Source organism: Misgurnus anguillicaudatus, chromosome 15 (assembly GCF_027580225.2).
Source record: "Misgurnus anguillicaudatus chromosome 15, ASM2758022v2, whole genome shotgun sequence".
In the NCBI taxonomy this organism is placed as follows: domain Eukaryota; kingdom Metazoa; phylum Chordata; class Actinopteri; order Cypriniformes; family Cobitidae; genus Misgurnus; species Misgurnus anguillicaudatus.
Genome location: NC_073351.2, coordinates 11,411,197 through 11,427,701, shown reverse-complemented (window position 1 = coordinate 11,427,701; position 16,505 = coordinate 11,411,197). Strand labels below are relative to the sequence as shown.

General features: G+C 37.0%; 1 protein-coding gene across 2 annotated transcripts; it reads right to left on the bottom strand.

Moving 5' to 3' along the window:
- Positions 1-113: 113 nt before the first annotated feature.
- Positions 114-11,878, bottom strand: mmp23bb (matrix metallopeptidase 23bb). Of its 2 annotated transcripts, none has more exons than XM_055173569.2 (8): positions 11,504-11,878; positions 7,254-7,446; positions 6,828-6,967; positions 6,560-6,727; positions 3,427-3,591; positions 3,212-3,322; positions 2,955-3,081; positions 114-2,781 (listed from the first exon to the last, which is right to left on the bottom strand). In XM_055173569.2, the coding sequence occupies exons 2-8, from the start codon at positions 7,328-7,330 to the stop codon at positions 2,586-2,588; spliced, it is 984 nt and encodes a 327-aa protein (XP_055029544.1). In that variant the 5' UTR covers positions 7,331-7,446; positions 11,504-11,878; the 3' UTR covers positions 114-2,585. The 2 variants fall into 2 exon arrangements, with proteins under 2 accessions (XP_055029544.1, XP_055029543.1); XM_055173568.2 differs by having other exon boundaries at positions 7,304-7,446; positions 11,504-11,876.
- Between the last annotated feature and the right edge of the window lie 4,627 nt (positions 11,879-16,505).

Sequence of the window (16,505 nt, the reverse complement as noted above, 5' to 3'; positions counted from 1 at the left end):
TAAGAATGTTAGCAAAAGATTAAATTAAAAAAATTAACTTCTGTATATAATAAGAATAATATACAGTAATTTGCTTGAAGTTTGTGTTTTTTTAACTAGCTCTAGCAGCTCGATTATTCTGTGTACAGTACATACTGTAGGAGGCAGCAGATATAAGAAAGTCATAGACATGCCTTTCATAAAATGTCTGTGTTTGTTCAAAAGTGGGACGAGGCTTTTTGGAAATGTTCTGCACATCCCAGGAAAGGTATTCGAGAGTCCATAAAAATGTGTTTATTGATGCTAATGTGTGGTCAAGAATGTGCGGGACTTATTTGACCTCAAATCTGAAAATTACCTTTAGGTATATTTTGCACCATTAAATGGTCACCCCAAATTTAATTTTTATCATAAATTACTAATCCGTGTCGTTCTAAACCACCAAGTCCTTTAATTATCTTCAAAACGATATTTTTGATCAAAACAGGCAGGCTTGTGACTTTCCCATAGACTGCAGTTTGCAATTTGCCTAACAAAGCCCAGAAAAGAATGAAAAACATTGCCGAAAAGGTCCATGTGCCATCATATTATGAAGCGATGAGAACACTTTTGGGTGATTCTCACATAATTGGACTTATGAGGTGTCATGAAACATTTTGATAAAAAAGTAAATGCAAAGTAAGAGTATCAAAATAGGAAGCATACAGTTATAAACATCTCTTCATGTACTATTTTGCACATGACTTCAAATGACATACAAACCAAGTTTTTTTTTTTTTCACATTTAAGGGAAAAAATTTCATTACCGCAACGTGTCCATGACTGGATCTGGGTTTTTTGACATAGAAATATTTATAATTAAAAAATCTAAAAAATACAGTAAAGTATTAGGTGATCATTGGTAAATGTAGAGACTATAATAAGGAATATAAATGTGTCCAAGAAAAAATTTCTCATCCTCCGCAACAATTTTCAATCATTGTTTAAGCCCTCAAGTAACTACATTTTCAAAAAAAAAAAAAATGTTGGAAGGGACATAATTGACTGTGATACTCAAGATGGCTACCAGGTAAGCAGCTCTTATTTTTTCTCTCCAGATAAAAGTTGAAATTTTGTTTGTCATAGTACCTAGACAACTTTTTAGTTCATGAGTTTGTAAATGCATATATTTAATGTAATATCATGTTGCTGTAATGATCATTTTTATACTGATAATCTAAAAAATGTAAATAATTTTATAGGAAATATTTTTTAAATCCTCTACAAGTAATGGGTATTGTAAGTTCAGACCTTAATCTTATATGTGCAAAAAAATTGGCTTCAAGTTTTTTTATTCCGAATGCTGGACACGGATTTCGTGAGAATCACCCTTTTGTGTGCAAAGAAAACAAAACAAACAGTTTTATTCGACAATTTGTTCTCCTCCTTGGTCCTTCAGTGCGTTCACAAGCAGACTACGGCACATGCGGCGTGACCTGCTGACACTGCAAAAGATTTTTTTTTTCCTTTTTATTTAAGTCATTATGCAAACATTGTAAACAATACTGCCCGTATAAATGCAGAAATTACTTGCCAGTGTATTCTATGATTACGTCTTATAACCCGGGTTGGGGTGGGTAAATAAATTGTCACTTTATGGGGCGGGTTAGGGTAGGTCATTAAAAAAAACATGTATGTTACGTGCAATTTGTTAAATATTTGGGGATATATATTTTCATATTTTATAAGGTTCTTTGATCAAGTTAAATTACATAGCAACGTAACTTGATATCCCCAAACCTTTGGCGTCACGAAAGCGGCAAGCAGCTCCCACTGCCAGCCACAACAACAAAACAAACAAACAGAGAAATAAAAGTGAAGATGAAAGACAAGGTGCGGGAGAAATTTAGGATGGGTATTTGTGAATAGATAATACACACGCTGCTTTGTAAATGTTAAAATGTTTATCATTATCCTTTATCTATATTAATATGACCATGCTTGTTTCTATGGTTCATATGCGTATGTTGTTGCCACTTTACAGGGCAATGTAATCGAATGGCTGTTTCCAAGCACGTTTAGTCTGAAATAAAGCCTCTTTTCATTTGCATTACAAATGCCTGGTATCATGTCTATTTTAATGGTGGAGATGAACTAACCCTTTAAGATTTTGTGTACTATGACCCCAAAACGTCTTATAAATGTATTATTATTATTATTATACGTTAGTTATAATGACATTACATTACCGTTGCATGGGCTTTACACTTAATTAATTTTTTTATTTAATTTTCTGTGTTTATTTATTTAGTTATTTGGAGTAATGCATTTTTAATAGTGGGGATCTCTGATTATAATAATTACAAAAGTAGTCAAATGACTACCGTGTCAAATGTTCATTGCGGCACCAAGAATATATTTTTGCTGTAATCGTCCTGAATATATTTGACCTAGACATGGTTTTGTGTGTTTCACCTCAATTATCTGAGATTGATACGCCCACAGATGTCTTTGAAGCACTCAATGGATCTGAAGTCCACACAGAGATGTCTGTCCTGCAGCAGAGGTCAGGAGAGCAGATCTAAGTGCCCTAGAGGTAGAGCCAGTGCTCAATAAATCTCACATCATCAGCTGTTGTTTGATGATTTCTCTGGCTTCAAGCGGATTGCCCACGAGTTGGCAGAGACGATGTTACCGCGGCGATGGATGCGACAGGTGTAGGTGCCTTCGTTGAATTCGTTGGCCACCAACCGCAGGTCCCGATCCTTGATTACAATATATCCAGGAATAGATGTCAGGAGCTGCTCGCCATCCTTGTACCAGCTGAACAAGATGAGAAAAATTCACATGAAATGAAAGCCAAATGGATATATGCATATCAAAATATATCATCTATATTAGAACCTTACTGCAAAAGAAATATTTTTGTTGGCATCACCAAGCAGAACTGAGATCTGTTTTTGTTTTGGCACTAAACCGAATGTAGAATGCTCTACCTGACTTTTGGAGGAACTCTGGTATTTTTTGTCCCACAGCGAAAGCCCACAACTTTTCCACGCGGTACAATTTTGATCTTCACGTTGTCAGGGGGAGGGGTCGGGGTGGATACTGCATCCAGAGGCTCTGGTGTGTAAACAAGTTTTAAATTATGAATATATTTTCCTGCTCTATACATCCAGAGTATCTCCAGTGTTAATTTGTACTATTTTTATTAAGTGATGTTCTGTGTATGTGGGGGGTTTTGCTGTTTCACCATAACATAGGTCGCAGCGCTTCGGGCAATTTTTCTTCATGAAACTCCGCCTCCTCTCACAAAAACCAAGCCGTGCCCAGGGATCACACACGCGCTTTTTATCCATGCATCCTAAAACACAAACATGCGCAACTGTTTAGATATGAAACTTCCACGTGCTTGAGAGACGTGTACAATGTGACTATATGCATAAAAAGCACTTATTTCTGCCTTACCGTAAAGGCGCTGGATGCCCCAGATATCATCTTGGGCGATGTTTCGTTGACCCGTGTAAGTTGCATTAGGGTGCATTAGAGCATTAGGGTCCTGTGAATGCCAGAGACCTAAAGCATGACCGATCTCATGAGCAGCTACCTGAACCAGGTCATTCAGCCATACTCCTGTACAGAACAACAGACATGATGATGAACAGAAGAGAAAAGATTATAAATATATATGTGTTTGTATCTAAAGCAAAACTATGCTACTAACCTGGCAAATAACATTATTTAGTGACTATATTTAGAAAACTTAGATTTAGCTTAAAGGTGCATTGTGTAACTTTTATAAGGTATTTCTTGACAGAAATGCAATATAAAATACATTACTATATTATTAGTGTTGTATAAAGACCTTGCATAATGAACTTTATTGTTTTATTACCTTAGAATGCATTAAATACCTATAAATTGCAGGTCCCCTTACATGGAAGTTGCCATCTCTACAGTAGCCCTGAATGGACAAACTGTTCTACAAAGCGCGTTTCGTCACTACATTTTCTCAGACGATGACATCTTTTGCCCCAATCAGACCGCCTGCGACTAGCAATAGCAGAGCGACCCAATCTCATACATTTCAATGGATGCTTGGCGACTTCCAGCGACACGGGCAAAAGTAAGCGTTGGGGGTTTATGCAAATGATGAGCGCTTTTCAGAAGCGACTACCAATGGAAGTAAAGCAGTGGCGTTCATGTCATCCTTCTATCATCAGTTAATGGAGTGGATGGTACTCATTTGTTTATGACAACCAGATTTAGAAGCGCCTCATTGAAAGAAACAGACGACACACGGCGAGAAAGTCGCTGGTGATCTTAACGAGGCAGCTACCATTTGTGTTTTGAAATCAAGGGGTGAGCTGTTGGCTGCACTTCACAATCTCACCACTAGATGCCACTAAAATGTTATTTACATTTAACCCGTTAACTGAAACTGTCCCATGAGTGGGACACCTGAGTTTACTTCAATTTTTTGCATGTAAATTTTAATCTATCACGACAAACTATATATTGTTGGAAAGGTCTAAAGGGCTCGTTATAGTTGTGCGTAGGTCCTACGGCGTAGCCGCGACGGCATAGGTTCCGCGTTGGTTTCATTTATACTTTTGCGTCGTTGTCCGGTTCGACGTTCAAATAGTGATGGGAGAAACAAAGCTTTTCGAAGCTTCGAATCAATGGAACCAATTGCTTCGCAAATTGATTCAGTTTATCGAAGCGTTCGAAACACCATACACGCTGGCGACATCTACTATTCAAAATAGTGTAAAAGCAGCAAGATCTGTCCAAACATTTTACACTTTTTACAAAATAATAGCAAGATTGTTCTTAAAATATGTTGTTAAGAAAAACAAATGTTTTTAATGAACTTTTATAATAAAACTGAGCTGAGTTCACCTACACTGGTCATTTGTGATCAACTCCCCCTATAGGTGAATCGTTGGATTTTCCAAACGTTTCAAAACAGTTATGACCTAATGAAGCCTCGTTTTCAAAAATTACGTGACTTTGGCAAGTTTGAAACAAGCTCCGAACCAATGATTCGAAACAAAAGATTTGTAAATGTTTCAAAGCCTTATGAAGCGTGCTTCGAAATCGCCCATCACTATGTGCGCACACACGCGCAGACCGCTGGTAGGCAGTATCCACACGTGTAACCACAGTAGCAGCGCGACCATCAAAGAAGAAGAAGTTTGGCAAGTTAACCCACAAACAAAGAAGAAACAGCAACTTGTTGTCTATGTGAAGACGAGCAATGATGGAAGTAAATAAACAGTGACTTTTGTTGCAGTTTGAGTTAAATCACTCCTCGACTTGGCTCATCTTTGTTTTTACCGTCGCAAACGGAAATACCTATGACGCAGTTTTTTTACCTGACGGGAGGGGTTCTGGTGGACCAATCACAGCGCTTGCGGTCCGCGTAGATCTGACGCGCTGTTAAAAAATCTTTTTACGCCGTAGCTATGGCATTGAACTTACTCACGACTATAAATCGGGCTTAAGAATGTAATTTTTTATGTTTCAAAACCTTTTAGCCGTAATAATAATGCAGTGACAATAATTTATTAATTTGTGACAAAAGTATGCAGCAAACCAACACAATTATAATTTTATGTATAAAATAATACTATATGGCATTAATTTTATATATTACAATAAACATTTTTTTTTGTATTTTCACTTCCAGACAATTCCATAAAATTTTTTTACTAATTTTTTTTTTTTTTTTAAACAGTTGCCCGCCAGCATTTTTGTGATTTTTACAAAAGTTTCACAAAATGCCTTCCAGGAAAAATTTCTTCTAAAAATATATAAACAGACCCTCTGCTTTCAAACAAACAAACAAAACAGTGGGAAAAAACATTAAATTTTATTTATATTTTTTCTCTGCTTATAAACTCTTAAATATGGGTATTTTTCTTCAAAGTAAAAATTTTTAGCAAAAAGCTGAAATAATTGCATTTTTGTGAAGGAATTTTGTTAGAGATCAAATTAAGAACGATTATCAAAACATACACGAAGTGTAAAATTAATAAATAATTTTTGCTTCCCTTTTCTTATAAATTGGGTAAGTCTAACCATCTAGTGGATAATCGCAGTATTAAAGACTACCATAAAAACTTATCAGGAACACATTATTTTATGCAAATGCTTTCTCTTAATTGACGAGATAACTCATCAATGGCGGGGAAAGAGTTAAAGTGTCTTCTTTAAAACAAGGCCAAAATTAGGCTTCTAGACCAAATAATGGCAGAGTTATATTAGAGTGTACATCACCTTTTCACCCCCATTCAAAAAGGGCTGCGCTAGTTATAGGGTTTAATAGATAAATATGCCATACAATTTTTGGGCTATTTTCTATCTTTTTGTTCTTTGATATCCAGTTGATATAATTAAGGCGGCATATTTATCCAGTTTCTGGATTTTGAATCTAACCAAGACTTTTTACAAATCAAAATCTCATAACTACGGTAATTCCAACAGGGCATGAACCTATTGATTCACATTTGTCAACCAATCGGATTCAAGAATTTATCAAGACCATGGTACAATTAATGTGTATGAGCGTCATGTTATATCGAAGAATGATGTGCACCTTGTTTCCAGCTGAAGCGGGATTTGCCCAAAATCCAGAATTCATGGTTGTCAAAGTGGATCTCTCCACGTGGAGGCAGGAAGGCGTGGGCCAACTCACCGTTCAGTCCATCAAAACATGGATGCAGTGGAGACCACCAACAATCTGTATGATTGTATGTGTAGAACCCTAACTCCAGAAAAAGAGGGTTAGCTTCTGACACAAAACACGCTGTAATGCCTGCCAAATTCACACGACCCATGTCTTGGCTCTTTTCCTGCAGATTTACCTATTGTGATGTCAGCAGTTCTGTTGAGATTCCTGACCTCAGTGAAAGTGAGAGGGGAAACATCACTCCACTTTGTAAAGGCAATAGTGATGGCTTTGCGCGTATCTTCTTTATTCAGCGTGTTGGGAAACTTTGTGATCCTTTAGGAGAGAGAAACATAAAATGAATAAATTACTTCCAGAGTTTGTGCAGTGTCTGCTATCTATCTTCTAAAGCACATTGACACACAAATGCTTTAAATCTATATGTTTGGCTGTCACCCAAAATGTCTGAATTCAATCTGCTGTTCTCCCACAATGTCATCAAGCATGACTTATTTCTTTTTTCATCTTACTCATTTGTTCATCCATACACGCCTGTCACATAAAAGGCTCATCAGTTCTTCCCGGCCCCTCACTTTTCTCCATCAAGTCATATTTTTCATACCGTATAATTTTGTGTGAATGTTGCTCTTTTTCTGATGGTGGTGTTCTCACTTGTAGGTGATGTTGAAATGATCCCATTTGTATCCCAGTGGGTTGATGGCATAGCGCCTGAACCGAGCCAGACCTTCATGAGACCTCCTGTCCACATGTGCAGGTACCTGAGCACATGGCTTAAATGACCGGATGCTCGCCACCTAAGGAAACAAAACAGATTTTGAAAGTGACTATTAAATGAACATTAAAGGAGTCCTGGTGTGCCCTTCTACAATGTATTGAAATTGTTTTTGGGGTCTACAGCGAAATTGGTTTTCATGGTTGATTGTATTTTTCACCTATTCTACATTATTGCAGCACCTCTCTTTCCAGGCCTTTTTAAAAGGCTGTTGTAGCTCCTCAAAAATGGAAATATTTCTTGATTGCTTTATTTAAAAAAAATCAAAAACACTGTCAAAAAATAAATTGCATTTACACCAGTGTTCTAATTTGGGGGGCTGGGTGGTCCAGCACCCCCTATACACGGTTTCATTGGACGCACGTGCGTTGTCGCGGTTACGCGTTTGGTCGAAACTTTACTTCTGGTTTCTGTTTGCTTAATGGTCTGACTAGTTGCGAATCTGAACTCGTTGAAAATAACACGTTTTGGTTTCCTAAAAACAGGGGGGACGGCGATCATGGATCACGACTTTGTGAAGGGAGGTTTGGCTGCCAGTGTGTAGTAAACATTGTATACATTACAGTACACATTTTACACATTAGAGTTAGCTGAGTGTTGTTTTTTTTATACGCTTTAGCTATAAAATATGAACTAAGGTAATCTACGTGTTGTTTATTTTGCTTGTTATCAGAAATAAACTAATTTAAAAGGACTTTGCTGTTATTTATTCTTAGCGAAGTTTACCGGAAGATACGTGTGTTCCACGAAAGCCGTTTGTTTATGTTGTTACTGCTGAAACCGGCTATAAAGCAAAAAAAAAAATTAGGAGGGTCGCCGGTAAAAAATACTACATGAATTTAAAATTCATGTTTTAATGATAATAATTGTTTTAATTCACCAGTTCATTTATAATCATGAACTTCCAAGATGAGAATTCAGGTTCAAATATGTTTATTTATTTGTGAAGAGAACAGATTAACAGAGACCGTGCATCACTTTACATGTTTAACATCACATGAAACAGAATTAATTTATCTCGCAGTGACAGACAGCTGAGGCGATAAAACACACAAACTTTGTGCTGAACAGGCAAATATGAACAAATCAAATCAACAAAATACTATTGCGATTAAAATAGAAACAGACGTGTAAAAATCTGATTTGAATTAAATTCACTGTGACTTAATTGAATTAAATGACAATGTGTATCTAAAACCATCTTGTGTAATAAACACATGAAGGCAGATAAATGCAGACTCTTGTCATTAGATTTGGTGTTTTTACCTCAGATAGACCACATCTTACAGTTTTTGTTTTGGAGATTGATCTTGTGCATTACACTTTAGTTTAGTACAATCTGACACACACACAGTAAAGTTGCCTATATTACAGACCAGTATGTTGCAACACAGTTGACCAAGCCATGGAAAATACCGGATTATCTGAGCATCAAGTCCACGCAAAGCCAGCTCAAATGAGGCACAAAATATTACAGGGAAAACAATAAATAATGGAAAAGCACACAGTGTAAGCTCATCCGTGATCACTTCTTGCTGCTCAATCTGGTCCAAGCTCCTTAATCCTTCATTTATTCTTCAACTAAACATCTTGTAAAGGGTAATTTTGTAAGCATAAAAAATCATATTTCCTTTATCTCAAGATATTTCACTTGCTTTCACTGATCAGTACTGTATCTAGGAGTTACATGGCAATCTGCAACGCGGTCATGAGATTCTGAAAACGAGGTCAAAGACATAAAAATCAATATTGATTCGCTTACAACAAAAGTGGGAGGGTTTGGGGCGCACAGACCTGCGCCCCAGGGTGGATCCGAAACCAGCCAATTAGAGCTCAGCCTCAGGTCACATGTTTTTACCCTTTTTACTGACCTACATAGACCCTCGTTAGGGGTGCGCTGTAGAGAAACAAACATGACACACATACAGCAAACTCAGTTTTGATTTTTTAAATTAATGATAACATAACAGTCAAATAGTACAACTAAATGATTTTATTTTGTATTATTTTGCATTATAGATTTAACTTTTTTGTAACATGTTAAAGTAGCTCTCCTCTCTGGTCAACTTTAGGAGGCGGCTGGTGACTTTTTTCAAGGGCACTTGATGTTAAGTTCGTCACAACATGTATGTAGCCCGTCATGTGTGTGGTTCGTAATTTCAAAATATGTGTTCTGCATCAAGTGATCCTATGTGCATCACGTGTCTTGTCAAAATAAGTGCCTGCTACAGACGCGTCTAAAGGCTTTATGATAAAAGAGACGCTCTCGTTTACCAGATACTCGCATAATCTCCTGCGTAATCAGAGTTTACTGTTAAGGGAGTGTCTTGCGTGTATTTTGTGAACATGAGCGTATCTTTTATCATAAACGGTTTTGCTGAAATTTTGAAAACACGAGCAACACACATGACACTCCGAACACATATTTTGAATTTGCTCCCCTTGGATGAGCAGTCACGAGTCACCACTACAGATCGTAAATACAAAGAATCAAGATGGCGAAAACATCGACGATGAGGTAGGTTTTTTACTCCAAGTGAGCCTGGAATATAAAGCGACAAAAATTTGTCAACTTTGTTGGAGAAGTGTAAAAAGGCTTAGTGCACAAACACAGACCTTTATGCCGAAGTTGTTTTAGTTACACTCACACATCCCACTAAATTAACATGTTATCACAGGAGACAATAAGGCATTGTTATCAAAAACTTGCACTATGAAACCTGTCTTCAAACGTTTACGTAAAATTCTGTTACCGTGTAAACGAACTGCCAAACTGCATAAAAACTTTACTGTTTATGTGGTAAAACCAGTGTCATGTAAATGAGCTTTAGCTTCTTAGGTGTAAACAATAACAATGCTGTCAATCAATTCAAGCCTGAGTTACATAATGAAAATGTAGAACAACAAGTGGATCGACCAGAACCAATCATAGATTGACATTTCACAATGGTATGATTTTGTAAATGTCTTGTACATTTCAGATGCTACATCATAAACTATTTACAAATATGAAATGACTAAAGTGACACTTGTGAAAATAAGGCATTTCATATACGTAAAGGAATAATTGACGAGGGTTGTTGAATTATTTGAAAATAATGCACACCCAAGGTGGTAATCCGGCACGACGCAAGTCAATTATTCTGCTTATATCATGGTTATCACAGACTAAGGCATTGCTCTGGTGGTAATTTTAAGGCATTATAAAAATAATCAACACCCATAATTTAAAAATAACCAACACCAATCAGAATAAAGCATTCAACATCCCTGTGGTATAATGACTGATAACCTTTTCATTGCCATTAAAGTGAAATTACTGAACCTAAACATAAGAGCCTGATAAAAAAAGTGATTTACAAAAAAATAAAAAACATGTCAGATGAGGGTTTTGCATCTATACTCCTTTGCAAACTTTAAAGTTCTGCTGCTTTATGTTTAGAACTCTTTACCTGCTCTTCTACTGTAATAGTACTGTAGCAGTTCAGTTCTCCATGCAGGCAAGGGTTTGCAATATCTGTCACCCACATGTGAAGAGTGAAGAGATCCTCAGAAAGAGACCATCCTCTCCCCATCCCCCTGACCTTTAACACTTTCCTCTCACTTCCTTCTGCTCTTGCCTTTGATCTTGGCAAAGCTTTAACTTATATACATGCACAGGAGAAACCAAGGAATGCCTCAGTGTGACAGTTTATAAGTTTACATTACCTTTCTTTTTAACATCAGGATTGTAGGTTCCCTTACAGAAAATAAGAATTGCACGTGAATGCATGCGTTTGTGCACATTTATATGGCTAAGGGTTTACACTGATGTATTTGGGGCGAGGTATACTGACAATTTTACAAGTTCTCCTCCTGTGGTTTAAAAACATGTATCTGGATAATAGAGTTTTTATTGAAGATTTAAATTATAAAAAGATGCTGTTTTAGATAAGTATAGCATTTCTTCTTGCAGAATACTATCATAACTACCATATTGTCAGGAAAACCCTTCAGGTTAAAAATTCTTCATGAGTATTAGATCACAACTGAAAGATCATATGTGCATGAAATGAAATAAGGCAGTGATTTATGCTCACCGTGTGTTTTGTCCACGCAGGCAGAGTTACGGTTTTATCCAGCAGCACCATCAGCAACAGCGCACAAACGCAGCGCATCTTCACCACACAAACACACAAAACACTCAACAAACTTTCCACACTGACAATTACGTGACAGACCAGATCACATCCCACTGTGTGTTTTACTCATATTTACTCGTCCGTATACAGTATATTTTTCAGTAAGAAACTTAAGTATCTCCCACGAGCCAAACGCATCCAAACGTGTGCGCATATCCAAATGTGTCCACGCGGCTCCGGACAGAAACAGACCAACACTTCAGTTCACTGTGTTTAATACCTGCAGTGCACTTTATGAAGTTGAAGTATCTCTCTCTCTCTCTCTCTCTCTCTCTCTCTCTCTCTCTCTCTCTCTCTCTCTCTCTCCCTCGGGTAGTAAGTTAGCCTATGAAGGATCCAGCAAGAGCGCCGCCCCGCTTTAATATTATATTTCTAAAACACCTCCTCCTCATCTGCTCCTCAAACACTGACAATATAATTTCACATTTTATGACTTTACTTATTTATGTATCAATTGTCTCCACACTGTGGCTATAAAACGTTTTTTTTTAAAGGATTGAGAACGTATCTCATAATTGGAAATCACCTGAATGACTTTACAAGAGGCTTGCTTGTGGCGCGGCAAAAACTGACAAGTTGATGACGTCAAAGTACCGCGAGAGCGATTCGAGAAATCATACGGAGGAGTCTGTCTTCAAATCGCTCTGGCGGATTTTCAAGTTACGTTAAAGGTGTATTGTGTAACTTTTAGAAGGAACCATTGACAGAAATGCAATATACATACCAATATTATCAGTGGTGTAAAGACCTTACATAATGAACTGTATGTTTTTATTACCTAATGCTGCGTTCAGACCAGCCATGGTAGAGGCGTGAAGTGCCAGTGATTTCAATGTTAAGTCAATGGAAAGACGTGTAAACGTCCGGAGGTCTCGCGGCACGAATGAGGTGTTTAGCGTGCAGCGATTCCACCTCATTCACACGAATGGCATAAATTGAGCATTGCCGCGGGAAATGCGCAGTTTGAACAATTTGAACTTTGATGGAAAAATGCGCTGTGCTAACCAATCAGGAGCTTGCTCTAGTAGTGACGTGATTACAGGAAACGAGCGGAGTCGCAGAAGCCTATGGAAGGCCCTCCCATGATGCCTCAAACGCGTCTGGTGTGAACCCACGTTTTTATCTACATACACCACGGGTCCCCTTACATAGAAGTCGCCAAAACATTGACAAAATTCACATTTTAAATATATAAGCATTCAAAATTTACAGTCTTACGCTTTCGCTAATATGGATCAGTGATTTTTATGACATCATTCTGCATTTCAGCTTCTCATCGGGTTCCAGGCTGTGATACTAAATGCTACTGGCTATTTAAAAATGGGGTGAGCCACTCAATATGCCCTGCCTTAAATTCCTGTTTTAGTGGAAAATCCATTTATCAAGAAAATCCATCAAAATCAAGTTCTGAGATGATAAGACTTCAGCCATTGATTTCACTTTTATTTCAATCTTTGACTAGACTTTACTCAGTCAATAAAAATATCAAGGTTATATGTTCTTCACATTTTCCAGGATGATTTTATGTAGAAAACAGTAAATCACAAATAAAGGACTTTACTTGGTTTTCCCAGGGAGGGTCATAAATGTGCTTTTCTCCCAAGATTAACCACACCCCGGATGCATCTAAAAACGGGTCCATCTTGGACAAGACATGTAAAACATCCTGAAGTATGATACCTTATGTGCGTCCTCAATTTGAGCTGTTTCAATGTTATCATGCTTGGATCCCAAGTCAACTGCAACCAAGATAGCTGACAGGAGCATTTCGAAAGAGCCACAAATTAAGCATGCATAAGCTGTGCTCATTAAAAACGATTGTGTAGAATGAGGTTAAAATTTGGCCATTGCAGATTTTGGCATAGCACATCATATTCATGGCCAAATGGCCCTCCGTGTCTAGCCCTAACCTCATTAGTTTGGTTGACCTTTGGAGACTTCAGGAATAGCATGGGGTTTTCAACAGTGCTTTAACTTACACACCACTAAAGAAGTCAATCATGAGCTGATGGGTAGTCAATAGCATGTGATGGATTTTTTCTTTGACCTGAAAGGTCATTGTAGCCTACAGGGTGTTTTGCAAAACATGCAAAGGCAGAATAGCTTTTGTATTTGACAGAAAAAAAGTTTACAAAGATCTCGACACTACAGAAATGACCGTGCCAAAAAGAGCAAATCAAATTACAAGTACTTCCAAATAAGTGCGCACAAGGACACAAATGGTACAGCATACTTCATTCAGTCCTACAGCATTCAGATCTGAAGAGAAACGGTGAAGGTTGCTTTTCAATCAATATCAGCATCTCAAAATTTGCATCCATTAAGGAATTCCTGAAGCAAAGAGAAACATGAATTTGAGAGAAGGGCACCTGAAAGGCAGCCTCATATCTTTTGCGAGTCGTTTTGAATTTGGCAGTAGTCCCAGGCTTTGGCCGCGCTCCAGATGACTGCAGAACCAGGGGCCGCTTGACCCTTCCCTGTCACTCACTCTGGGAAAGAGCAAAAAAGAAAAGGAGCGGGAAGCGGAAGGACGGAGGAGAAAAGAGTAGCAAGACAGGAGATTCGCTTTCAGAGGCCCTGAGAGATGAGAGTTTAATTGGCCATCGATCCATCAGTAGGTCCTCTGGCTCCTGCACCCACTTAATGATTGGCCATGACGTCAGCTTAAATATTCACACTGCTGAGTGACTTTCTACATAAACACACTTGTCCCCACTGCTGGAGAATAATACAAACTTTTCCTTACCCGCTGCATTGCTGTAATATTTCAACAAAAGTTGGTACATGTCTCTGCAGGCTTGATTGTAGCACACAGTGCTTTGATGTCAACCAATTTTCTCATAAACCGAAAACCAACGCTCTGCATTTTCTTACTGTATGCTTTCAAAATCAATGTATTTGATTTACAGTAATGCATTTAGGTCTATACTGTTTTACAGGTAGTTATGCTAATGTACATTTTATGAACATTTTGCTTTAAGTATTTCATAATATTCCATAATGCTCCCTCCTTATCTTTACAGTTTCTACTTATTGTTACAAAATGTATTGGTAACACTTTACAATAAGGTTGTATTAACTAACATGAATAATTGTACTGACATTAACATTAACAAGAATTAATACATAAACAACTACACTCACCTAAAGGATTATTAGGAACACCTGTTCAATTTCTCATTAATGCAATGGTGTAATGGGGTGGGGGATGTTTTCTTGGCACACTTTAGGCCCCTTAGTGCCAATTGGGCATCTTTTAAATGCAACGGCCTACCTGAGCATTGTTTCTGACCATGTCCATCCCTTTATGACCACCATGTACCCATCCTCTGATGGCTACTTCAAGCAGCATAATGCACCGTGTCACAAAGCTTGAATTATTTCAAATTGGTTTCTGGAACATGACAATGAGTTCACTGTACTAAAATGGCCCCCACAGTCATCAGATCTCAACCCAATAGAGCATCTTTGGGATCTGGTGGAACGGGAGCTTCGTGCCCTGGATGTGCATACCACAAATCTCCATCAACTGCAAGATGCTATCCTATCAATATGGGCCAACATTTCTAAAGAATGCTTTCAGCACCTTTCAGAATTAAAGCAAAAGGGGTCAAACACAGTATTAGTATGGTGTTCCTTATAATCCTTTAGCTGAGTTAATGTTGTTTATTGTTTGTTCATATTAGTTAATGCATGTTACTAATGTATTTTCTTGAGTGACTTTGCAACAATGCAAAATTGTTAGACAGCTAAGCACTAATGAATAAAACTCTAAACACAGTAAATTTTGTGATTATTTGTAAAATTTCAAACCTAATTTTTACATACTGTATGTTTTTTAAATCATCCTTCAAAAACAGGTCGGTTTTAAGCACTCAGCACAAATTGATTGAGGTATTACATCTTTGTAAAAATTAAAGACTTGCGAAGACTATGGTTGATGGTCAGTGCAGCTTTCTATTCCACAGAAAGTGGATCATTTCCTTTATCCATGATTCCGAATTTTGCAGACTTCAAATTTACAAAAATTCTGCATTAAAAATATGATGAGTTCTTGGTTCAACTTAAAAAGTAAGTTACCTGGTTGCGTTAAAATTTTCAATAAAAAAATATATTAGTTAACTCAAAAAAAGTAACTATTATTAATAGAAGTTAATATTGTGTCAACTAATATTTTTAAGTTGAATTAACTCAAAATTTAAAGGCAACTTACTTTTTTAATTTAAACCATTTTTTTCTTACAGTATGCAGAATCTTTGTGAATATTAAGTCTGGTAAATTATAAGGTAATATGTACACTGAAAAAAATGATTCATTGAATTTAATAAATTTTTTTAGGGTAAGTGGTTGCAATCAATTTATTTAAGCTACATTTAAACAAATGTTTTATATTTTATTTTACGTTACTAATCTTTTTTGTTTAAATGTAGCTTAGATGAATTGATTGCAACCACTTACCTTGAAAAAATTTATTGAATTCAATAAATCATTTTTTACAGTGTAAGGTAACTTTTTTTTGAGTTGAACAAACTTTTATTATTATTATTTTTACAGTGTACTTGTGCAAAAGTCTGCATACTCCACATGGGCTGTTGGCAGTGTCTTCTGGGACATCCATATACTTCCTAATTTAAATAAAAGTTTGCTGTACTTGAACTTGTTTGAAATTGCTATACTTAAAAGACGCACAGCCTGAAATACAACAACTTTATAAAAATCTTAATAAACATTTTTAAGGGTCAGTGTTCCTGACAGGGCTTAAGCTTTGTCCCAGACTAAACCACATGTTTGAGCTGTCATAACTGAAAATAGCTTACACTTAGTGGTGTAGTGGTGCCTGGAGAAGTGGGTATAACCTTAATTTATGCCACCATTTTTTAAAGTAGAAGGGGGTATACCC